Source organism: Tachypleus tridentatus, chromosome 8, assembly GCF_004210375.1.
Source record: "Tachypleus tridentatus isolate NWPU-2018 chromosome 8, ASM421037v1, whole genome shotgun sequence".
NCBI lineage: Eukaryota > Metazoa > Arthropoda > Merostomata > Xiphosura > Limulidae > Tachypleus > Tachypleus tridentatus.
In genome coordinates this window covers 11,072,123-11,098,552 of record NC_134832.1, presented here as the reverse complement: position 1 = coordinate 11,098,552, position 26,430 = coordinate 11,072,123, and the positions used below count along the sequence as shown (strand labels likewise).

Below are 26,430 nucleotides of genomic sequence, written 5' to 3'. Positions count from 1 at the left end.
ACAAAAAGAACATATATTTATTAAAATAATATTAACATAGGTTTGAACACCTATCCAACCCAGCCAGTGAGATGCCTGATGTTGCATTTCAGCAACAAGCTTTGAAATTCGTGGCCAAGCGTTTGTTAGAGCCAGTCTCATGTCATCTCCAACATCCAATCTGTTCCTATTCTTTGTTTTTATACTGACAAGAGTGGAAAATCCTGCCTCACACAAGTAGGTAGAAGCAAATGGAACAAGGACACGTAAACCTATCATGCTGACTTTGGAGTATGACTGATGCATAGCGCACCAAAACTGAATCACGGATTTCACCTTGAAGAGATCACAAGCTGAAGAGTCATTCCTTAGATCCAAAAATTCATCTTGGATATCATCTGGGATGCTGGATACATCAAGTTCAGTGCAAAATGGGTTCCTTACCAGGGCCTCCTGTTCCTGTGATAGCTCAGGGAAGTAACGCTTGACTTCCTTTTCTAGAGACTGAAGATGTTCGGTAATCTCATTCTTGAGGAACTGATCCAGTTGGATCTGAGACTCATCCATCACTCCACAAAGTTTTTCAAACATAGTGATGTTTCCAAGAGTGGTTTTCTGACGCCAGTTCTGCAGTTTAAAAACAAAGGCCCGAAGACTATCTTGAAAAAGGAGAACACGTGTTTCCCTTCCTTGAGGCTTCAAATTGAGCTAGTTCAGCTGGTCAAAAATGTCAGCGAGGTACGCAACCCTTTTATTCCATGCTTCATCTTCGAAGTGAGCTACAAGATCTTTTCTTTCTTGAGTCTCCAGGAATAGCTTTATTTCATATTTCAATTCAAAGACACGATTAATAACGTTTCCTTTCGACATCCAACGTACTGCTGTGTAGAAGAGGACTTCATGGTCAGCATTCATGTCTTTGCATAGTTCTTTGAATAGGCGAGTGTTGAGTGCTTGAGTCTTCACATAATTTACAATTTTGATTACAAGCACTTCCTGCAGAGAGGCAGGGAGAGTCTTACTGGCGAGAGCATATCGGTGAATCATACAGTGGATGCCCTTTGCTTGAGGTGCTAGCTTCTTCACTCTCGACTGGAATCCTGATTTTGATCCATCCGTACAAACCCCACACACGTTTTCCCATTGAAGATCTTCGTCTTGAAAAAAAGTTGAAACTTTTTCCATGACATCATCAGCTTTTGTTGTGGTTTCAAGTGCACTGCAGAATAAGAATTCGTCTTTATGTCACCTGAATTAATGTATCTCACGAAGACAAGCAACTGAGAACATGGACTTACATCTGTTGACTCATCGAGCTGAAAGGAGAACAAAGGGGAACCCTTGATTTCAGTCAAAACCCGTTCCTTCACATCCATAGACATTTTAGAAAGGCGCCTCTGTATAGTCTTATTTGACAGGGATACTTGCTGCATCTTCTTTGCACTGGCTTCTCCAAGAATAAGATTTACTGCTTTCATCATGCAGGGTTTAAGAAGTGTTTCTCCAATTGTGTGAGGCTTTTTTTGTTTAGCAATTTCGAATGCAATCTCATATGAAGCTTCCACTACGGCTGCACTCTGCTGCTGAAACGACCCACTTCTATCGATTCCTTGGCTTTTAAGACACCGTTCATGCCGTTTGAAGAAATCCAAACCCTTCTTTGCGTGTTCTGGATGTTTCCTCTCGAGATGACGCTCAAGTTTTGATGGTTTCATTGACTCTGCACTCAGGACAGCATGGCACAAAACACACTGTGGTTTCTCGATGCCGTCTTTGGCGAGCACAGTGGTGAAGCCAATGCTGAGGTAGCATTCTGAGTATCTGCGCCGTTTAGCCATGGACACAACTCGCCTCTACTGCTTACTTATCTCCTTGTTAAAATAAAATAAAAAATGTTGAATAATGAACACTTTGGCAACTGTAGATCTTACACTGACTACTTGTGGGGGGTGCAGGTAGAGTAATGATGGGGTAAGTATTGGGAGGGAAGGAAGCGTGGCCAGTCGCGCGATTCATCATCCACCAATCAGCAACGAACATGTGACTCACGTGTCGACAGCGAGCACACATACACACTTAATCACAGCTAAACAGACACACAAGCATACGTACATGCGTGTGCACTCACATACTCGCTACTCACTAGTACACACATACATACAGTTGCAGACACATACACATTCACACAGGCACATTCACTCACAGGCACGCATACATACACCCATAATATCACCTAATGACATTGAACTAACATAGCACCCGTTTTGCTTTGCACCGAAACAAAAAAAATGTAACAGCATGAAAATGTAATTGATGAAATAAAATTAATGTTATCCCAAGCTACTTCTAACAAGGCTAAGCGACTCCCCTGCAAAGGCTTTGTGACCCCCCTGCCAAGGCTTCGCAACCCCTTGGGGGGTCGCGACCCACCGGTTGGGAACCCCTGAGGTAAAGTAAGTAATAATACAAAAAAAAATGTTTCACAAGGCATGCCAGCAAGCAGTTTCTACTAACTTGTAACTAATATAATTAAGCAGTGCAACGTAAGCTGCATATTTCCTGAGTGATCTACAACTTATAATGGTGCAGTTAGTTGTTAGAGATGGTTCAAAGTACAATCAAAAGGACAATAAAACAATAATATTTAATTATAAATAGATGTATATTGTTACATGCTTAAAGCTACTTAGGATAAACAAATGTAATTTTCTGTTACAAGAACATTCTGGAGAAAAAAAAAAAGGGGGGATAATTAAGATTTATTTAGATTTTTTATTGACTGTTACAAGATTGGACAATTTAACCAATTCCACATATAGATAGGATAGAAAAAATAGCATACAAAATATAAAATTTTATTGAAAAAAAAAGTCTGGAATGTATTCAGAAGGTTTTAAAGATGAGGAAAGGTAATTTGAATCTTGATATGAAAATTACTTCTCACGTGCACCATTCAAAACAAATACACAATATATTCATGAATAAATTTTGTTTTAGTTTATCAAATATATTTCACTAAAAATACGAGTTTCTGGATGTGAACGACTTTTAATGTTAACTGAAAAACTGCTCAATTTTGTGAAGATATACATATATACTATACTGACAGTTAAAAGTATTTAATCTCTAAAGGCTACTTCAAATTAGTACAAAGAGGTAATGTGTTTGGTTAAATTGACCAAGCCCATGTTCAGAGCTATACAGTTTTTAAGTAATTTCAATATGTAATGTCTCGTATTTAATACTGTGTTTTCATAGTGAAAAAAACAAGCAATGAATACCAGTCATAAAACTACATTAAGTGACCAAAATCTTGCAGAAAAAGGATATAAATAAATTGCACAATATTAATATCTAAAAATAATGCTAAATTAAAACCTTCTGTTTTTCTTGCTGTCTTGCATTCAATGCTACATACATTACTCCTTTATTCTCTTGTAGTATATATTTCTTATCTAAGAAACTTTTTTTTTTAAGATCTGCTTTGGAACATACTAAATATACATGGGATTATTTAATAAATTTGACCCAAGACAATACTTTCTGTACCTTGTCCTATCAAGGAACTTGTTTGTTTGTTTTGATTTTCTCACAAAACTACTCGAGAGCTATCTGAGCTAGCTGTCCCTAATTTAGCAGTGTAAGACCAAAGGAAAGGCAGCTAGTCATCACCACCCACTGCCAACTGTTGGGCTACTATTTTACCAACAAATAGTGGGATTGACCATCACATTATAATGCCCCCACAGCTGAAAGGACGAGCATGTTTGGTGTGAGCAGGATTCAAATCAGCGACCCTCAAATTACGAGTAAAATGCCTTAACCCACCTGGCCATGTTGGGCCTCAAGGAACTTATTCTATTATTTTATAAAAGTAAATTTTGTCCTAACTGACTCTATGTATTACTAATACCTTGTACATGTTACATGGAACAGAAACTTACTACAGTGCCAATTTTCTAATTGTTCAACTACAACTACAGACAGACTGTATTATAAATACAGTTTTGTTGCTTTCATTAGATTTTCTCCAGTTTTCTGTTTTTTAAAATAAGTGAACCAAGTGGTGCTGAAAAAGTCTTGTCTGTACTCATTGTTTCTGCTGATCATGCAATAACTCTTAAAATGGAACACTGTTTAATTATTTTCATTTATTTACATCTGCAGTTGGAATTGCCAAACTTTTAGTTTGTCTCTAATAAATAAAGCATTTTAATATACATAGGCCTGAATATATAATTATACATCTTTTAACTTCATATCTTTAAATTAAATTATACGTAAATTATTTCGTACCTATTCCCTTTATTTACTGGTCTTCTAAATACTTATAGAACCTGCATATTTGTTTATAACATTATGTTTATTTAGTAATTTCACAATATGCTACATCCAATATTCTTTAATAACTGTAGATTTGTTTACTGACATTTTAGAACACCTTAGGATATAACATTCTGTTATATCAATGCAATTATTTGCTTATCCACACAGTATTTACTCACACATTAACATGATCTTCAAAAAACACACAGAAATCAACTCCTACCAATCACTTTCTGCTTTCGATAATGCTAATCTTACAGCATCGCATACAATGTCCACTTTGTTTCCACTAGATGGAATGTAATTGACTTGCTCCTTGTGATAGTAGGCACTACTATACATTGTTTTGGCAACATTATCCTCTCTATAAAAAATTTATAACTATTGTTTTAATCAAAGTAAATTCAATGTAAAACCAAATGTGCTAACAACAGAAATAGCCTGATATATTTCCATGCTACAGATTTTGCAATTAATATAAAAAATATTATTAGTCACTTCATATTTAACCCTATTGCCACGAGTATCCTTAAATGTGCATGAAAGAAATTTACGGTGTCTTAGATTCAAAATGTTATTAAACTACTTTTTGTTTATGTTATACCAATTAGTATAGCATAAAATCTATATCTTAATAGTATACAAGTTTTAATTTCTTAATTCTACAAGGCAATATTTAAAAAAATCCTGAATTTCCCTAATGTGACACATGTGGCACTTTCTCTTCTCTATTTTATTGACCACCCCTCTAATAAGTATTAAATTCAATGTAAATTGCTCTGTATAAAATTCTCATTGTTCCGACAAGCTATATCTATTATAGTTTTCACTTCTGTTTGGTTACAGAGCTATCGAATAAAAAAATCATAACTCCACTTGCCACACCCACCTATCACATCCTTTCATAATTCATTGATAGTTCTCTCTTACATCTATTACCTGTTAATTATTTAACAGGTAATATCTAATTAGATGTAAGAATTAAATATATTAAATAATCAAAGTTTTCAACTATAAAATAATGTATTGCATATATCTTGTTCTGAAAAGTTCAATGTCAATTTCACCAAGAGTACAATCATCATTCCTGTGCACATGTTAACAACTATCAAAGATGAATTTATGATGACTTGTTGAAGTTAGAAAGCCAGAAACATTTTATAAGGTAAGACAATCTGTCTACTTTTTGAATATTATCAGTCTATATTGTTTGGTGCATTATCTAATTAAATAAAATGTATTAAGTGCAGTACTATGATAAGTATAAAAAATTAGTGTTAACTCTCTTTGGCAATCAAGAGCAAGAAAAAAAGAAGTTTGGTTAAGTATTTTATTTCTTGTTTGTCATGTTTGTTCTTTATTTATAATAATAAAAGTAACAAATGTAAAAAGAGGGATCTTTTTAGGTTATTTAAGACTAGATTAAGTAAAATAAGTGATAATATAATAAAAATATTTTACAAGGCACACATGGAAGCACCTAATAATAGCTCATGGATAAGGTAATTCAATAACATAATGTGAACTACACATGCTCCAAGTGATTTACAACTTATAATGGCATGGACAGTGGTTAGACATGGTTCAAAGGGCAATAAAATTCAATTATAAGTAGATGTCCACTAGTATGAGCTTCAAGATACTTAGGATAAATTAATATAGTTTCATGTCAAAATCTGAAGTCATTCTAAAATGAAAAAGAAGGATAATTTTTTTTTGTGTAATTAAAAGTTCATTCTAATTGACAGATTCCATTTTCACATAGGATAGAGAATAACAACTGATAAACTATAAAGTTTTACTGAAGAAGACGTTTGAAATGCATTTTAAGAGGTTTCAGGGATTACACAAAGGAAATTCAGGATTTCTGATATCAGAAAAAATCAGAAAAAGTATTTTTTACTTTAACATGAAAATTGCATTGCACACAAACTATTCAGAACAAATATTCAATATATTTGTGAACAAATATTTATTTTATTTAAAATACCTAACTAAATAATACACTTTTTTGCATGTGAAAGGCTTATATTATCTGAAAGACTGTCAAATTTTGTGAAAATATACAAACTATATTGAAGGTCAGAAGTAGTAATTGTAAAACAACTTTAAAAAAGTACAAAGACATCATATAGCTGTTAAAATCAACTGAGCCCATATTGAGAGAGTTACAATATATAAAACAAGTGATGCAGTATAACTGTGACATACAAATATGAAAAACATTTGACCTGATGATAGATACTAACTTTAAATCCATAAGAAACAAGTTTATCCTGGAAATGTCATTAATTTGTTCCACAAACATCCTTGTATTCTCCAGAAAAACCTGAAACAGTGTTTGATAAATGCCAACTATTAGGTTGAAGAAAAGTATTTCATTTCTGATATGTTCCATGCAAGTCATGATTGTTACTTTAGATTTACTTCTATGTAACTATAGATTACAATATTTTATTGCTTTAACAAAAAACAACTTAGAAATATAGTCTTCAAAAGTTAAGGTTATAAAAGAACTGAGAAACTTTTGTATAAATTTTCTTTTTATTCACTCATAGCTTGATACAATACACACTTACTTGTGGGTTGTGATCATACAGGAGATTAGTATTGATTCTATGTTTTCTCATCATTTCCAAAGCTTGTCCAAAACAAAGGCTGAAGATAGAAAAATCACTAATGTTAATTTTATTTCTAAAACTAAATTTAATTAGCTTTTTGCTCTAAGAAATATATAAAGTTGCAAACAAAGACTGTATTAATTCAATCTTGTTTGCAATAAAACATTTAAAATTTTGAATGTTTGGAAAAAAGATAAATGGGTCTAACGTTTACATAAATGAGTGTGTATACACGTGTACAATAATGTCAAACAACAAAATAATAATGCACATTTAAATGTGAAGTTAGCAGCCTACATCTGGAACTGCTGGTTGACATAGGTAAGATACTTTGATAACTAGTTTCTTATTCGTGTATTTATGTTATCTTTATTATAGCAACCCATACTTACTTGTCTAGGAGACTAAGAATTTTAGCTAAAACAAGACTACGAGGATGGATGGACTCAATGTTTCCACGTGGCATTTGTAATATGACTTTTGTATCACATGATACTGTCACAACAATTCTTGATCCTCTCTCTATATACCGAATATTCTCTCTACTGTCATGTACTAAACTACCTTCCATGATTTCTGTTAAAAAGAAAAACACATAATTAATATACATAAAACTTACAATACTTATTTTGTTTTTCTTTTTAAAATGTATGTCTTCAACATAAATTTTTGTATAATTCTTTCATAAATCTTTAATATTACTAAAGTATTTTTTGTTATCATATTGTTACACATACAGTATTCATGAACACTTTCAAAAATCCTTAGACAATATAGAATACAAAACTTATGGCACAGAGGTTTCAAATTTAATCATACTTGCAACACAGAAGATTTATAACAGTTTAGGAACTATAACTGAGGAATACTATCAACATATTCTTAACTCTTACAAATATTCAACTAAAACTGAGATGTACATACGAGGTAGTTCATAGCCAAGACTCAGACTTCTCAGAGTATGGTCATGTGTGGTTATAAATAAGAAATCTCTATTGCAACAAAATGAAGTGCAGTTGCTGGAAAGTTGCACATTGTCACAGTAGAAATGAAACCTCTCGGTTAGACCCAGCACTCGGTCCTACATCAGGTAAAATGAAAAATTACTTTCAGTACCAAAGTAATACAAGCACCTGCTTCTTTCAGTACAAATTTCTTCTTTGGAGGTGAACTTCTAAAAAAATTCTTTGATAATTAACTTTCATAATTTTATAATTCATATGGTTTTTGATTGTATATTATTTTTTAACATCATAAATGCCTCTGTCAATAAAACAACAGAAAGAAGTATTAAAGAGCAAAAAGGAACCTTATGATCCACTTGTGATATCTTATCCACTAAATTAAATTAAATACTACAAATAATCAAAAGCAGCCCTTATAATTTATGTATTTATCAAGCATTCCCTTAAACTTTCTTAAATGAATTGTTTCTATCACATCTGAATGCAATACATTCCAAAGACCAGCCACTCTGTCAGAAAAGTAAAGCTGTCTTAGCTGAAAATGATGCCTGTCCTACCAAAAAGTATACTTGTTACCTCTTATCTTATTATTCTCATTATTAAATACAAAGAAAGATGGTGCATGAACTCTATCAATCTTAAATACCTAAATCAGATCCACTCTCACTTTTTTTAAAGAGAAAATAATAAGTTTAGAGATCTTAACCTATCCTTGTATTACAATTTTTCCTTCCCAGGTACCCTTGCAGTAGACTTCCTCTTAACCCTGTTGAACAAGTCAATGTTTAAACTAAACACAGTACTCCAAATGTGGCCTAACTAATGACCTATGCAATAATATTATAGCATGTTTAGACTAGCATTCAACGTTTCTGGAAAAAAATGGTTTGTGCAAGCTATTGTAGAATTTATGTAGTATGCACTAAACTCTTGTGGGAACCAGGTATTCGTAGATGCAACCTGAAATGCAACAGTTTACAAAAAGTACTACTATACACATCTGTGTAAATACTGTTCCAAATAAATGTATATTCATGCAATTCATCATTTTGAGTTATCAACCTATGGTAAATATTATTATTATTTTTCATCATATAATTTTCCACGAGGTCAAAAACAGTATTTTTCAAATTTAGAGTACGCATACTACATATTTCATGATGCTATGAAAACAGTTTCAAAAAAAGAATTTAATACAAAAATGCAAAATCCTATAATCCTTGGTTTGCCTCTGGTGACCTTTTGAAAGTGCTTGTGTTTTGAAATTTTACACATACTAAATGTTTTAGATATAATAAAAAAGATGCTTGGAAATTATTGGTGCATTAGCATCATTACCTCCAATGTTATGAGGCTACTCTTTAAATGACATGGATAATTTTAAAACAATGCAAAAGCCATTTGGAAATTGTTGGTGAATGTGTATAAATAGCTCCAATTCTATGGAACTATTTATAAGTGACAAAAATAATTTAAAAACATTTTTATGACATTTGTGCAAGGGTTAATAATTTGATAAGTTTATTAACCCTATCAGGATGGATCAAAGGCCATGTCATAAAGTTTGTTAACTTGCATTTAAAATTTTACTAAACTACTATTTTATGAACTTATTTCAATAAATTTGGATCAAATTAGAGGTTATAAATCAAATTTCACTATTATATATGGTATTGTGTTTGTTATGACCCAGCTGGCCCAGTAAGCTATGGATTAAGCAAAACATCATTGGCAATGAATATGACAGCATGTGGTTGAAGTACAATTAACCATGAACTCTCCTAATTTTTGAAATTTCCTCAGGAACTAAATAAAAAATACAGTGTTAAAAATATAACAGGCCAAACAGTAAGATCTTATTTCACTTAGTCTTTCTTGAGATTTAAGAACTTAATTTCTGCTCTACTGTCATCAGTTTTTATTTATAAATTTAATTGTTTATGCTGTTAGCAAGTCTACAACTGTGATAATGAGAAAACCCACTTGAACAGAAAAATATATATGTAAAAATGGTATTGGTAGAGAAAGCTCTATGTAGAGGAGTGAACAATGTTTTTACCTTCTTCAGTCATCATCAGGTTCACAATGACCAAAGAAGGTCAAAGCATTGTTTGCTCCTCTACATAGAGCTTTCTCTATCCATACCAGCCATTCTTACAAATATAAGTCTACATCTGTTCCACTAAAAAAAATTGATAACATCAGTACAAGAACATGTTAATCTTACTAAGTCTAATGTTCTTGAAAATGCCCTGTAGGAAAGTGGTGATGTTGTCCAATCTAATTAATTTAAGATCTTAGCAATAGATGAACAGATCCTCCTAATAACAGTAAGATTGCTCATTTGAAAACTTAGTTCAGAGAATAATGATAAAGAAGCTTCAAGTAAATTACTTTTATTTAAACAACCACTAAGTTATTATAACCCTTTCTGGATTTGTTTGATGTCATTAAAATATCACTATGACTTTTCATTTTCACAGTGTAAATACTCAAATGAATAGTATGAAATGCTAAGCTTACTAAATAAAACCTAACTTTCAGTTAATAAATATTTATTTTTATCATTTTTACTCTGGAAAATTTGTAAAATTTTGTCATGATAAACCATTTTTTACAAAACAAACATACATTTGAAAGTAAGAGTTTTTCTATATAAAAATGTACTACCCTCTTCTCCCAAGATTGGCTTTTCTCATTTTGTGCTAGCCTTTATTTGCATACCTTTTTGAACACATGCCACATGCCTTCAACCCTTCCTCTGTTGGAATCTAAAGTTCCAACATGTCTCTCATGTAAATCACTATGTATCACCTCTCCACCAATAGTACAGTACTACTGTCACATGACACAACTCTCTCTATACACCACCACCAAACTCTCACTTCAAAGTTTAGCTCAAGATACAAGCACCATAAGTGTGTGGGAAGTATGAAAGGTGAAAAAAACCTACCAGCAGTACATTTTAATTTAGGAAAATTATAACTTCCAATATGGTAATTGCCTACCACTAACAAGACTGGCTTGAATTGAAGGAAGGACTGATGCAAGTGAAGCACAGGTGTGTCCTCTAGAAGCATCTGAAAAACACCCCTTAAATTAAGAACAGATGAAAAAATCTGAGGAAGGTCAATACACCACATTGACCAGGTATCTCTTTGCCATGACAAACAATAAAGTCAAAATGACTAGACATGGTGGAATAAGAAAAGGGTAGATCCACTTGGGACAGGATGGTGAAACAAAAAGATATAAAAGTAGAATCATTCAATCCCACAATAGAATGTTGGTAAGAGATTATGTGCCCCACGGTGTAGAGTGAAACAGAATTCACTTGAAAAGTCAATTACATCCAAAACCTTGTTTGGTATCAACATCTTCATGAGAAAAAGATAAAAACCTAGACCGTCTTCACCTCAAGTCCTACAGTCCAGAGGAAACCTATCTGAAGACTCAAGGAACACACAGGGTAAGTCAACAACATCCAAAACTTCACTTGCTGGGTACCAAGATCCTCACAAGGGTGGGACAGGGACATATACCATCTTCACCTTAAATCCTAGAGTTCATAAGAAACATTTCAAAAGACTCCAGGAATACATAGGGCAGTTTAATGTCAGGAACCTGAGAGTATGTCATCCAGAATATGAAGAAAGTCTGTTGCATGCACTTGAACCTCAGAACCATCAACAATCCAAAACCACCCAAGGTCATCAACAACCTCATGAAAAGGGAAAACCCAAGAGAGAAAGAGAAACATACTTCAAAAACCTTCTGCAACTCACTATACAGAAGAATAAACAGAGGGGAAGATAGGCAACATAATCCTGTGTAAGGACCTATGTGACAAGTTCATTCAGTATCCAAAACCTCATTCTCTGGGTACCAACATCAACACAAGGGTAGGAGAAATACACCCAACTGGAGGGGTAAACTGCATTTGGGTGTCTCAACTACAGGAAAATCTCCCCCTCCAGAATATCTTGTAACTCCCTCTACACCAGTAAAACAACACCACCAACTACAAACTGAATGGTTATAGGTATCATTATGAAACTCATCCAGCAGGTTGCCTCCATGTTTAACCACCCCAGAAGCTTGGAACTAGTAAGGACATCCATACTGCACTGGGTTCACAGGAACTTCAACACCCAAGACAGTGCAATGTGTGATCATAAACCTCTATTTTTAAAAGTAGCCCACACCAATTTATTTAATTGAGGGATGGGAAGCAATCCTCTTCTGCTTTACTCATGCTGTCCAAGTGTGGTACAGTCCAGGACAGGCATATTATAATGCAAGTATTACAAGAAATTTACACTCAAGGGATCTTCTGAAACACTCCATCTCCAGAGTGAGTGTACAGAGCCATGGAAATATAGGAATCAACATTACCTACAGTGCAGATTTGATGGAAATATGTCTGCAAATTATTATAGCTATCTAAGTGAAACCCATTCAAAGTACAGACAGAACAGCATCACTTGTCACAGAGTAGGATTCAAAATGAAACAGAAACCTCTGAAAAAAAGAAAGCATTAATAAGAACTCATCAAATGTGATATCCATAAGAAAAAGAGCCATAGTCATTAGGCAATATCCCAAGGAATCATAAACAGCAATATTATGTAGGTAGAGGGAGATGAATATATGCAAAATCCTCCACATACCCTACACTAGAATCTCTTCCAATGGCCAACAAAGATGAGAGACAAGGAAGAAGAATAGTTGGTGTTAGAGAATAAGCCACCTGGATCAAATATCAACCCAAGTGGTTTGGTTAACTGGGAAAAGATCACAAGAACAAGAAGGTTGCAAAGAAGAAACAGGTGGGAACAAGGACCCCAGAAGAAAGCAATATAACAATTGTGGACACAAACAGACAGAAAAGTGCATATGGATCAAGAGAAGAGAAGAAATAAGAAATCAAGGATTGGCAAATATGAGAAAAGAGACCTGAACATCATGAGCTACAGATGCTGTAGAAAGGAAAGTACAATCCAGATAAAGGATAAGGGAGATGTGGTGATGCAAAAATCTGGTAACACTGACAGCAAAATTATCCATCCTACTGATGATCAAAGGCTGGGTGGAGGAAGAAACACACAATCAAAGAGACATGAAACAGGAATTGCACAGATATAGCTGTATACAGAGGTAAGATCGCAGCAGGAAAGACCAAGATGATATCCCAGAATGGATGCCTTGGTAACTGACAGAGCTGAAAGGAATGGAGATAGGTGACAGACGGTGTAAAATGAAATGGCAGTGACCAGTTTGATAAGCAGGTTGATATGGAAGGAAAAAGGAAGGGGAGGAATCACCTATAGTTAGAGGAATTGACAAAACAAAGGTTCAGTGGGCTAAAAAGGAGCCACCAAAATGGCCATGCAAGAAGTAACATGGATGAAGGAGAACACCCAAAGAAGGGAATGGATGGGAGGGTGAAAATAAAGAAACAAACGAGATCAATCATAGCTGAAAGCATTGAGTGTCAAGATTGCAAAAAAGGGAAATGATGGACCAAGATAATATTGGATTGAGTACAGTGGTAAAAGCATTCATAAGGTGTGCACTCATATGCAGACAGACCCACTAAAAATGGCAGTATGCAAAGACCACACAAGATCTGTAGGAGAAAAAGCAATTGATCAAGTAAGGGAAAGCACCCATGGCATGACACATCATCAAAATAAATTAATATGTATGGATTAAAGAAAAAAGACCCATAGCAAGAGAAGACAAATGATCCAAAGCTCAATGAACAGCCAGGAATATGAGAACACTAAAACCTCATAGAATTCTTATGAAAAGTCTTAGGGAGGACAAAGAAAGTCAATACTTGAAAATGGAGCATAAGTAGGATGAACAAAGATTTTTTGGGACATGTCCCCCAAATATTTAAACTGAACCCACAACTGTGGTCTAAAATGTAGGAGCCCACCTGAAAAGTAAAAAAGGCAAACATTAGCAAGAAATAGAAAAAACACATCCATGAGATATGAGCATTAGGTAAACCTATGATGGCTAGAGCTCTTGAGAAGGTGTGGGAATGCATGGTAAACTCGGGTGGAGGGTGGGGTCAGATGTATAGTTAGGTTCAAAAAGTACAGGAAGAATAAAGGCACAAACAGGGGACAACATGTATTCCATATAATGCTTCTTCTCCTCATAAACAAGGACTGTGAACTTCTCAGATGAGAAAATGCCAGAACAGATAAGTGACATGCATACAAATTGGAACAGCAACTTTAGAATTCACGCGTAACATGCAACCACCAAAAATATATGACAAACATGGGTAAATTAAACACTCAAAAGGAGGTGAAATGAAGTAGAACAAAGTTGATTTGAACAACATTAATGTGAACAAAGTGAAAGAAAGTTAAACCACTACTGGGGTAATAATTGTTCTAAAGAAAGATATCTGCACTAAAGCACTGCCAAATAAGAAGTTATTGTTTAGTGGTGGCATATAGAGAGTCGCATAAAAGTGTCAAAATAATCGTGGGAAGGTCACACATAGTGATATACATGAAAGACATTTTAGAACTTTGGATTATGACAGAAGAAGGGTTGAAGGCTTGTGGAATGCATTATAAAAGTCTGCAAATAGAGAACAGCACAAAACAAGAAAAGCTCAACTTATGAGTGAAGGAAAAGTCATGAAACCAGAAAATTGCTGCATACCATATATTCCCGACATCAGCAGAAAAATAACCAACATTTGGTAGAAACTAGTTAGAAAATATGACATTCCAGTTAATACCAAATTTATTCAAAAACCAGGCACAAAATTAAGGTCTATACTATATAAAAACTACACTGACAAACACCATATCAACATTATTTATAAAATACAATGTGATAACTGCCACAACTTCTATATTGGAGAAACAAGTAGAAAAATGGAAACCAGATTCAAAGAACACAAAAGGTCACCTTCACACATTTTCTAACACTGCAAATCAAATAAACACAAAATAACCATAGAAAACACACAAATACTAAATAAAGAAACAAACATAAACAAATGCAAAATTAAAGAAGCCTTACTTATATAACAACTCAAGCTCAGAATAAACCAATACAAAGGAATACCTTTATACCTACATTAATAAATATAATCACACATCTAAGCACGCTCTACATTCCTACACTCACTTACACAATCCCCTTCAAACTTGAAGTCAGCTATCAGTCAATTACCTCTTTCTTTCTTTGTGAACCTTACGATGACCGAAGAAGGCTGAAACGTTGTTCGCTCATCTACATAAAAATTTTCTCAACCCAAACCAGCCGTTTTTACATATTTTTATGTATGTATGTAATAAACATCTCAGTATTAAATTTGCTATTGAACACCAGCATAATCATAAACTTCCTTTCTTAGATTTTATTTTTTATAGCAATGGTAGAAAATCTGAATGTGAAAATTTCCATGAAAATAAATTATATTCTAGTCTTGAAACTTTTAAGAAAAATATGGTATAAATGTTGGTTCACCGAGTGTATGAATCAATCAGTAAATATGATACTTTTTCATGAAGAGATAAAAAATATTAAAAAATTCCTAATAAAAATGCTTTTCCAAAAAATATTATAAATCAAGTTATCTAGGGCAATTTAACTAATAGGGGATGATTCCAATAACATTCACATGGAAAATAACGAAACAATATGTTACATTTGTTTTACCACATACCATAAAATAAATGATAAAGATTAGAAATAAGTTAAGGAACAGAATTCAGCTGTGTATTTGAGCCAGTGTGTAGAATAAAAAGAGGGTTTTAAATATGAAGATCGAATATCCATTTATCAACATCAAATGTGATATATCAGTATAGATGTCCTAAATGTAATTGAGATTATATGGGTTCCACCACTAAAATATTAAAAACGTGTACATGAAATGATGCAACTTTCATATCTACGTTACAGCCGAGTGTTAAGAAATATGCAGTGAATCGATAGATAAATAAATGAAACTTCAATATCTTATCAAAAGCTAATAAGGAGTATGGATTAAGAATAAATGAAAGTCTATTAAGTGGTAAATTCCAACATAAATATATGAACAGAGTAACACCACTTTTACAACCAGGCAACTTTGGAAAAGCTTGTGTCTATGTCTATGTACTCACAGACAGAAAATCCCGCTGCCAGAGGCCCGCATGGTCTGAGGGTATTTGTAAAATGTATGGGCATTGTACCATACAATGCAGTAGGTGCTGTTGTTTAGCACAAAGTTACACAATGGTCTCTGCATTCTTGCAGTTAGGGGTGAGGTAATGCATTTATCGCTAATACTGTTCGTTATGGCTACATCTCAAAAGGTAATTTTTTTTTCTAGAAAAAGTTGAATTGTGACCTGATTGATTGGGTAACTTAATTTTACACTATTTGTTGAGCCTTCGATCCATCATAGGCTGAGATAGAAGTTTAAAGTGCAAAATCTTTAATATAAATCTTTGGTTGTTGTATTATCTTGGCAATGAACATAGCAAAAGGTCATTTAAGTCTGACCTCCATAGTATTCGATTTTACACCAAACCTACACAGTTTGCCTGACCACTTATTAATTCTGGGAGCCCTGACTAAACGCTGTAGCTACGTAGATTGAGGAGCTGTTTGTAACTCCATCAAATTTGTTTCATTACAAGAGGCCGACCATCGCTGTGCCTATCCTGAGACAAAGAAGATGAACCAACCCATCTAATATTCGACAAAAGAATCCAGTGGCTCTATTTCACATTGAAATGACATGGTGTGACACCTCAAAGATGTCTACAAGACAGCCAACACTAGAATATTTTTTCTATAATCTCAGAAGCATTTACAGTTTATCAGTGGACATTCTAGCTGCTATTGTGGGGGCCATAACAACTGGAACTCTGCCACCTAAAATTGGTAACACTGACTTCCTGCCCCAAAGATATGCTAGAGTTTGCACAGTTAGAATGATAGTGGCAACACTGTTGACCACAAGATATTATTTACACAGAACATCAGTTGATGATGCAGTAAAAACAAACTAGTGGTGCCAATGTAATTTTCACAAGCAAAACTGACTTTCTAGGGTTTTGGACTGTCAAAACAGCTTGCTATCAGACTTCTGCTGAGGAGTACTACAAAAATTCAACAATATTCCATACAAAATGTGTGTATCTCATAAATATTTCATTCAATTTACAAACTATTTTTAGTTGTCATTTAATTCTTTTTAGTTCGGTTTGTTTGATATTTTTACCGTTTTCAGTTTCATTATGATCGTATTTCACAATTTTTACTTTTAATTCTGAATTTTCTTTTGTCTGTTTTGAACTGTGTTCAGTTTATGGTTTTGGTTCTGCTTGCCACAATATTAGTGAATTTTAGGTAGGCTTTATGTATTTGCCATGTTAAGTGGAAATTGTTTTGTTTCATTTTTATGTGTGAAGCATTTGTGGAATACAAATACTAAGTATATTCACATTTAATGCTTTGAAGAAGCAAATAGCAGGTTGAAATAAATGTTATAACAAAAACATGAACACTAGCCGGTTACAATACCAAATAAGGAGGATGCAGGCTTGAAGTCTCTCAAAGGAGTTAGCACGGGATGTTCCAGGCATGACCTCAGTTGTGCAAGAATTCAAACTACCAATCCTCACTCCAGACAGACATGATATGTTGAAAAAACTCCAAGAGATAAAACACTTGACGAAATAAACCAACATCACCAAAAAAGCAGTTCATGGGATAGTGATGAAAGACATTGGTAAAATACTCTTAGTGAAGAAACTGGAGTTACATGGTTTGTTTCTATATGCCCTAAGTTTGTTTGTTTGTTTTCAAATTTCGCGCAAAGCTGCATGAGTGATATCTACGCTAGCCATCCCTAATTTAGCAGTATAAGACGTCATTGTAAAGAAAGTTACACATCACAACAATTTTTCAATGGGGATTATACTTGTTTGACTTTTGAATCAAGTTGTACTAATTTCACAAAGATTGTGCTATATCATACAAAGAAACTTTCTTTCCAATTCAAAAGTGTAATAAATAATGATTTTAATACCTGTTTTCGTCTTGAGCAGATTTGCTTTTTCCATCCGCTCTACATAACGAGCTCATAAACTGTGAAACATGTTAAACAGCCCAGCAATTATTTGTGAGTAAACAATTTTTTTTCTGTGGTATTCTGTTTTCTGTTACCTTTTTCCGTTTAATTTATAATTTATTCTCTGGTTAGTTTCCTTGAGTCTATATATTATTACAGAATACTTACAGCTACCTGTCGAACATAAGTGTAAATAAATATCACAATGGAAAGTGTGTGTATATGTGATATTTATTTCATTGTGAATGACCAGGCGTTGCCTCATGGTTATTGTACAGGGTAATAGACCAGAAAATTAAAAATTTGTACCAAAATGGTTTTGCGTTATAAGAAAGACCAGTCTGTTTTGAATTTCGCGCAAAGCTACACAAGGTCTATCTGTGTTAGTCATCACTAAATTAGCAGTGTAAGACTAGAGGGAAGGCAGCTAGTCATCACCACTCCCCAACAACTCTTGGATTACTCTTTTACCAAAACGTAACTAGATTTACCGTCACTTTATAATGCTGCCACGGGAAATAGAGCGTGACTCGGATTTGTGACCCTCACATTACGAATCAAGCACCCTAACCACCTAGTTATGCTGGGCCTGAAGGATGGTCACTCATGTTTTTGACTCAAAGGTGAACAAAACACTTGTATCTATGCATAATGCTTACTGGTTCCCTTTTCCTCTGAGAGTTTTGTAAAATAAGGGGCGGCTGAACCTAACCTTCACGGTTCTTTGATCTGGCCATTTAGTCCATATGCGCATAAGTTTGAAAATACTCTTACCTCTGAATTCTAAATAAAATCAATAAAACTAATTTTATCGAGAAAGAAAGTTGGTGGCCTTCCAATTCTCTATCTAGACCTAGGGCTCAAGTTTTTTATTTTTTGTTTGTTTAAGGAAATTGGCATTAAAATAAAATAAAAATATATTATTTCAATAACACCGAAAATATAATGAAGTAATTGGAAGAGCATTGTAGCAATTGAAAATAAAAGTTAAGTATAGACGGACAAAAGGACCGTAAAATATATACAGATATAGAATGCATGACAGTTTGATGTGATCTAAACACAATAATTGAAAGTTTAAGTATAAATAATGGCAATAACAAAAACAGGAAAAAAAAGTAATTTAAGTGTACATAAAGCAACATGCAAAAAATATATGCATATATAGCTTAATACAGAGGTTGAACAGCATTAAATAAAAATAATTCTGAAGCCTCATCATGTCATCATAATGTATGTTGCCACATTTGGTCATGCTCTATCTGACAACCTTGCATCTTGGCAATAGTCCTGCAATGTAGCTTTTATAGATAAAGGTTCCTTAAAAGGTTGTCATGTCCAAAAGCCATGTAATGTACGAGAACAATAGTTTTCTAGTACCCGTTTCTATAGGTGTTGAGTCAAGCAACATGAATGGTATGTCTTTATACAGAAAAGCACGAACGCTGATTTCATTTTACAGTTGGGTCATTCCATGCCAACTCACCTAGGGCTTCCCAGTTCATGTCATAGATTACCTTGAAAAAAGTGAGCAAAAACTTCATTTTCATTTAGTCAGCTATGCTATACAGCTTTATGATTTTGCCGGATTTACAACGTTAAAATCAAGGGTTAGATTCCTGTCGGTGGACTCAGCAGATAGCCCGATGTGGCTTTTCTATAATGAGAAACACACACTTTAGAATTTTGCATGGCTGAATAAACCAAAATGAAGTTTTTGATTGAATTTTCTCAAGAAAATTTATGACATGAACTGGGAAAAATTCTTTTTTCTGGGTGAGTTGGCATGGAATGACCCAACTTTCACGGAGAATACTAATGTATACGTAACCTGTGTCTCTTTCCCAGATGTAAATTCTTAATGATTATGTTGAATATTATCATCTGAGACACGTAAATACTTCTCTTACTTACTTTTGTGCTCGTAGATTCTTATCTGTTACAAAACACTTGTTGCATGTTGGTGTCTTTCTGGATGGTCTTGATGTCTCAAGTTGACCCACATTTTTTGTTTCACAATGTCATTTAGTAAAAGAATGTCTCTGACTTGGGTATTCTAAATCCCTGATCTTAAAACATGTTTATGATCTGAATTTATAAATATTTTGCATCAGAAAGAGTTGCTAAATGTTTTTCCACACTGCCAAGTGATTTTGTATCTGCTGGGTGAGTTGGCATGGAATGACCCAGATTTCATGGAGAATACTAATGTATACGTAACGCGAGTCTCTTTCCAAAATGCAGATCCTTATTGATTCTGTTGAACATTATTGCTTGGGACACGTTCTTTGTAAGCCTGACGATAACCGAAGATGGTCAAAACATTGTTCACTCCTCTACATAAAAATGTTCTCAGCCCAAACCAGCCGTTTTTACATATATATTTTACTATATCTCAACTTACTTACTTTACAAACTGCCATAGTATAAATACAACATTTTCTGCTAATTTATTAGGTATTAATGCATCTCAGAATGGCTGGAATCAGTATTAACACTTTCACTGATAAGGAGAGATCAACATTTCGACCTTCCTACATCATCTTCAGGTTAAGAGAGTTTGCAAGTGAGCGTTGCTGGACACGTCTTAGGGTTGGTTAGTTGGTTGATTTAGTGTTTTATAGTTAGGCTATCTGTGCCAAACATCAGGTAAAAAGTTAAAATTAAAGTAAAATTTTTAAAATTCATGAAAGGAAATTAAGGTAAAACAAAACAAAGTTTAATTTTTGAATTAAAAACAAACAATATAGAAGTCGTGGCAGTTGTTGCATTGGAGAAACAAGCAGAAAAATGGAAACTGGAATCAAAGAACACAAATAAACAGCTTCACCCATTTTTGAATGCTGCAAATCAAATAAACATAACAAAACCATAGAAAACACCCACCTACTAAGTAGGGAAATAAATGTAAACAAACACAAAATCAAAGAAGCCCTACCTATACAGCAACTAAAACCAAAATTGAATCAATACAAAGGAACATCTTTATACCTATACTAATTAATAACCTAGCATCTAATTGCAATGCCCTCTACAATCCCGTACCCATTTATACTCTTGTCCCTAAGACATGTCCGGCAACGGTCACTTGCAAACTCTCTTTTTCTTGACCAGGCAATGATCTAGGAAGGTCAAAACATTGTTCTCTCCTTGTCAATAAAAGTGTTAATACTCATACCATTAGTTCTGAAATACATTTCTATTTCAAGTAGGTTTCTCATCATCAAGAATTATTAGGTATCACATTACAATGTTAAATTTCCTCTTATTTTAAAAACTACCAGAGTATGAAAATAACATTTCTACTACATACCAAATTGCCATGCAGTAATAATACATTTTCTGCTATTTTACAAACTCTTATTGTATGAAAAAAACTTTTCAGCTACTCAACAAAATGTCACAACACAATACTAAATTTTCTATTTGCAAACTACCATAGCATAAAATTACCTTTCCTGCTACTTTACAAACTACCATGGTACTACAGGGTTGTGGAAACTGCAAATCACCTTGTTCTGTAGCCCACGGAGAGATGGCCTCAGTATCTAAAATAATAACAGCAGCATACAAAAAAATAATAGTTGCTTTTACTGATTATTTAAACAGATACTGATTGAATCATAATTAACTGTGATAGGGAGGTAGAAAAAATCCAGCATCTTTTTTTATGAAAAACAAATTGAGAGATTCTGTAAAAGGTACAAAGGATAAATAAGTAATAGAAATAAAAACAAAGAGATGAGTTACAGGAAGACACACACAGGGATCAGCAAGCAAGTGCAATTTGAATGAGTGAGCAAACAAGTTACATGTAAGTCATACCTTTAAGTATGACTAAGATTATTTTTCTTTCCATACACAAGTAAAAGCAGAGTATTAAAATTCAGTATCTTTAAAATTTACTCAGATATTCACAATAATTTCTTCATATTGCAAAAAATAATTTTCTTATATCAAAAAAGTTGGGAAATACTACTTGGTCTGTTTTATTAATTTCTCTTAAAGTTAAAATGAATACAACTGTTAGGTTTAGTATCATAATATGTAGACAAAGTACACCCATCCATAGGTTATTATATAAATATATCTTTATTCTTTATATCTTTTGTTCCAAAAATTTACTAAACAGTTTTGTCTTTATTGTAAATTCTGGATGAACAGTAAGTGCCCAACCTTGAACTTATTAGTCTTTCCTTTATAGTTTTCTGCCCAAGTTAAAATGTTAAAATCCAGGACTCATCTTTTATTCCCTGACTACTTCCTGAATAATTCACTAGTCAGATTTTCATGTGTTAAGACAAACATGCTGAAAATGCTGGTTTATCTTCTTAATAGAACTAGCCCAGTAATGTGGCACTATAGAAAGTTCTGATAGAACTTAAAATTCAATTAACAGCTTTTTCTTCATTTTATCCAGTGAAGTTGTTGGCTCTTAGCCTCAGTTATCTACAAATAAAGCTGATCTACAATGAAATAGACTGTTGTTTTTGTTACTAAGAGAAATGTGTTCAGTCTCCATTCTTGGGCAACGATGACCTATTCTTCATATTCAACATACAAATCTCATCAAACTGCAGTTATTGTGATCTGTTAACTTACTTGTCAATTTTAAGAACTTTAGAATAGCATAGCATTTAATTTTAAAAATTATAATGCTTTCTTACAGGTCAGATGTTATTTTTTTTGACTGCAAGTCATAGTAGCTTAACAAAAAGATATACTAATTATGATGTACATAAGGTAACAATGTACTTACCAAGACTATATTTTAACACAAGACCATCAGTAAGTTGTAAAGCCACAATGCCACCATCACTGTTTGTACAGATGTTTACCAAAGGAGCTTTCAACATCGATATCAATCTTGAGGGTAAGAAAACATCAATTAGTCAATGGTAAATATATTTCTATATCATGAAAAAAAACTGATATCTGTGAAAGATTTTAATCTCATTAGTTTGTACATTAGATAAATGTTAATGTTTAATAATTACTATATAAAACTCATTATCTTCAACACTTATCATTCTGTTTGAAATAAGTAATGTGTAAATTGTTTACAAAAAACATGAGATGAAGCAAAAAGAAAACTTTTGGTGAAGCTTCTGCATTTCTACTGCATGTCTGAAAACTTCCATTTTCAGCACATAAAAACATACATAAGAATATTATACATTAAAACTCCAAAAAATTTTGGTTTTGAAAAGTTAGTAATCTGCAAAAGAGTATATTGTTTTATTAACACAAATTAATGGTAATTTATGTTACAGTGCTGTACACACTTTCTGTAACAAAGCATAGAGCTAGGTAAATTTTAAGCTCATACCTTCCCAGTGCTTTTTCTGAGCCTATATGTACAGACAATAAGGCAGTTCTACTCTGAAGAGGAGAAGCACATAATACAGTATTATCAGCAACACAGGTCCAATGATGTATACACAATGGAATCAATGGAATATTGATCATATCACTCCAATGAACCCTGAAGAATAAAGATACCAAATCACAACTGCAGCAAATAGCATAATTAAAACAAAACCCAGATTTCACTTTCTGGGACAAGTTTGATCTTATGTTGGATAAAATAGGATAGCTTTCAACCACCATGAAAAATCACAAAAAACTTCAGGGGTAAAAACATAGAACATGAATAGTTATCCATATCACACAACAACCAAGTATACATCTTCATCCATGGAAGAAAAAAAAAAGGATCTTACCTGAATAAGCTGGTCACACAGTGTACAAGATCTTGCTTCTTGAAGTAATTTCCTCCTGCATTTTTTACAATTACACAACAGTCTTCCTGAGTAGCAGAGCTATACTCTGAAACATAAGCACATATGAATTTTTGGGCAGATTTTTAAATCATAATGGTGCAGACTTTTTGTCATTTATTGATTTACTACTTCAACATCAGTATTTGTTTACTTTTTTGCTTTTAAATAAAAAAACAATTGCTTCCAGTTGTTCTGAGCTATGCAAGATGTTTTCTTAGTAAAAAGAATTTAAATTTTAAAAAAACTAGGAAAAAAGAACGAAAATATAAATGATCAATAAAAGGTTTCAACATTATTCAACCATACTTTTAACTGTCCTCTATATTATGTCAGTTTTTACATGAATTAGATATTAGATATTAATATACTTCTAGATGAACTTTATCTGTCAAACATTAACCTTTTCCTAACAGAGTCAGTCTAGTTGACTGCCCCTACATATGTAAAGTCATACAGTAATTATGTTAATTATAATTTGGAATTTAATCCAATATACCTTCATAAAAGGTAGGTCTATTGTATACAAAAGGCCAGATTTATAACACAGTATTATGTGAATGTCCTTAGGTCTTTACTCAGTTAAAGATGAGTTTTATGTTGAACATAATTTATTTCATATAAAACTTTTCATATTTCATCTTGATAGTCTCTAGAACCTTCTAAATGAAAAACAAGTTTTTCTTTTATTACAGTTTACATATCTTTTCTCATTTATGTATCACCTGCATAGCAGAAAACCTAGTTTAAAGAGGAATCTGTATGTATAAACTTTAATGAGCTACTTCTAATGTATTCTTAACAAAGTTACATAAAAAAACACTTTTGTAAAGTTATACTTTACTTCAAAACATTTACTGAAATGATGCGACAATTTATCAAAAAATAAATAATGCAGTGTTCATTATCAAGTATTAATGAAATGAAAAGTACATTTCACTCAAGTACCATGAGACTCATCTTTTTTTGGTTCTTTAATAGCAAAATGTAAATAAACGAATACTAACTCTTATTACACAGAGCTACTCTTCCATCTGATAAAATTACAAGCATGTCGTAGGTGCTTGCAACTTTGGGGTGGAAAACAACCTGAGATATAGTATCTGGAAATTCTAACTCATACGCACACATTGGTGGGGGAATGACTGTTTGATGAAACGGTGTCATCTTTAGATGAGCTGAACAAAAATAAAAATGTAATGTGTTTTATATCACACATATATATGAAAGTCAAATATAATGTTCAACTTACTGCTACATTAATATCCAGTATGAGTTACAATATTTACACAAATTTCAGGCAGTTATTTTTAATTGCTTGAAAATATGAATTTCTTAGCATAAACTACTCTTTGGTAAGTTTTTAATAAATTAAATCCTGCAGCTTATAAATGATTCCTTTACACTGTCAAAAGTTAAGTCCTGTTTACTTATCAACATCAGTTACATTCTTGCACTTCTTTAACTGGTAATTAATTTTCTAAGCAAGAAAATTTAATTATACAAACTTTCTCAGTCAATCCTAACTTTTGATTATTAACAGCTCCAAAAGGGTTTAATTCTAAGGTTTCTAAATATTATCCACCCAAGTTAACAGTAACATTCTGCAATCACATGCTTCCCACACTTTAGGCAGAATGAAATTATCCAACTTTCCCCAGACCTTTCTGTGAACAAAATGTTATTCTTTGACCATTTGATCTATGCTTCTTATAAATAATTGAATTATAAATTACAATAACTTGTAAAATTGCAAAACATTATTCATATATTGTTTCATACAGATAAAGCAAGCTGTTTTTAACATACAAATAAATTCATTTACAGAAAAGGAACAAGACATTTGATATATTAACTTAAAGAGTTTAAGGTAAATAGGATGGAGTCAATTATTCACAGGTGCAAGTTCAAATTTTTCTACAAATCTTCATGGATAACAAATAGTTCTGTATTGTCAGAAAACTTTCCATGTGTCATACCATTACTTCAGTGAATGAAACATTATTTTAATATTTTTATAATCTGATTTTTTTCAAAAGTGTGTTTTTCTCCAGGTGCTTTGGTTTTCCCACATAGCTAACATTTGGCATTCAATCACAACCCATTCTGTCCTGAAAAGTTACTGTTCATTAGTTTAACTTGAACTCAAGTTACCTATCCTGCAATGAAACCATCTTGATATACTTGATCTCCATTCTACCCTTCACCCAACAAACACACTTGGTTACAGTTTTAAACCTCAAACTCATCATTCATGGATCCAGCCTCTCCCCAGTTCTATTGTTTTCACTACAGGCTGTTACATATTATAATGCATTTTGAACAAACCTCCAATTTATTATATTGCATACTAAAATTTCAAATAGCCTGAAACCGAGTTAAATTGTAAGTTAAATTTTTTATGTTTGCCAACAAGATTAATATACATTTTTCTTTCTTAATACAAATATACTTTAATAAACAAACAATAAAACTTATAATAAAGGTCATTACAAATAATTTGCATACAAAAGTAGCACAAACTTGCAAACAATATTGAGTCTTCTATCTGATCCTGAACTTCCATGGTATCTTATCAAGAGTTTATGACAAGCTAATTAATTCTGAATTGATATAGGTACAATTCACTCAATGGCGAGCTAGCTAACTCTTCA

At 33.0% G+C, this 26,430-nt stretch overlaps 1 protein-coding gene across 5 annotated transcripts in view; it reads right to left on the bottom strand.

Moving 5' to 3' along the window:
- Positions 1-26,430, bottom strand: part of Elp1 (elongator complex protein 1) — a 145,892-nt gene that overhangs the window by 44,546 nt on the left and 74,916 nt on the right. For all 5 annotated transcript variants that reach the window (XR_013032332.1, XM_076517610.1, XM_076517611.1 and 2 more), the window contains 10 exons: positions 24,784-24,954; positions 23,720-23,825; positions 23,326-23,481; positions 22,756-22,862; positions 21,450-21,544; positions 7,851-8,007; positions 7,319-7,502; positions 6,885-6,963; positions 6,555-6,634; positions 4,529-4,669 (listed from right to left, as the gene is read on the bottom strand). Coding sequence is in view for 4 of the 5 variants with exons in the window: in XM_076517610.1 (XP_076373725.1) it covers positions 4,529-4,669; positions 6,555-6,634; positions 6,885-6,963; positions 7,319-7,502; positions 7,851-8,007; positions 21,450-21,544; positions 22,756-22,862; positions 23,326-23,481; positions 23,720-23,825; positions 24,784-24,954 (1,276 nt within the window). In the remaining variant the exon portion in view is untranslated. The remainder of the gene's footprint in view (positions 1-4,528; positions 4,670-6,554; positions 6,635-6,884; positions 6,964-7,318; positions 7,503-7,850; positions 8,008-21,449; positions 21,545-22,755; positions 22,863-23,325; positions 23,482-23,719; positions 23,826-24,783; positions 24,955-26,430) is intronic.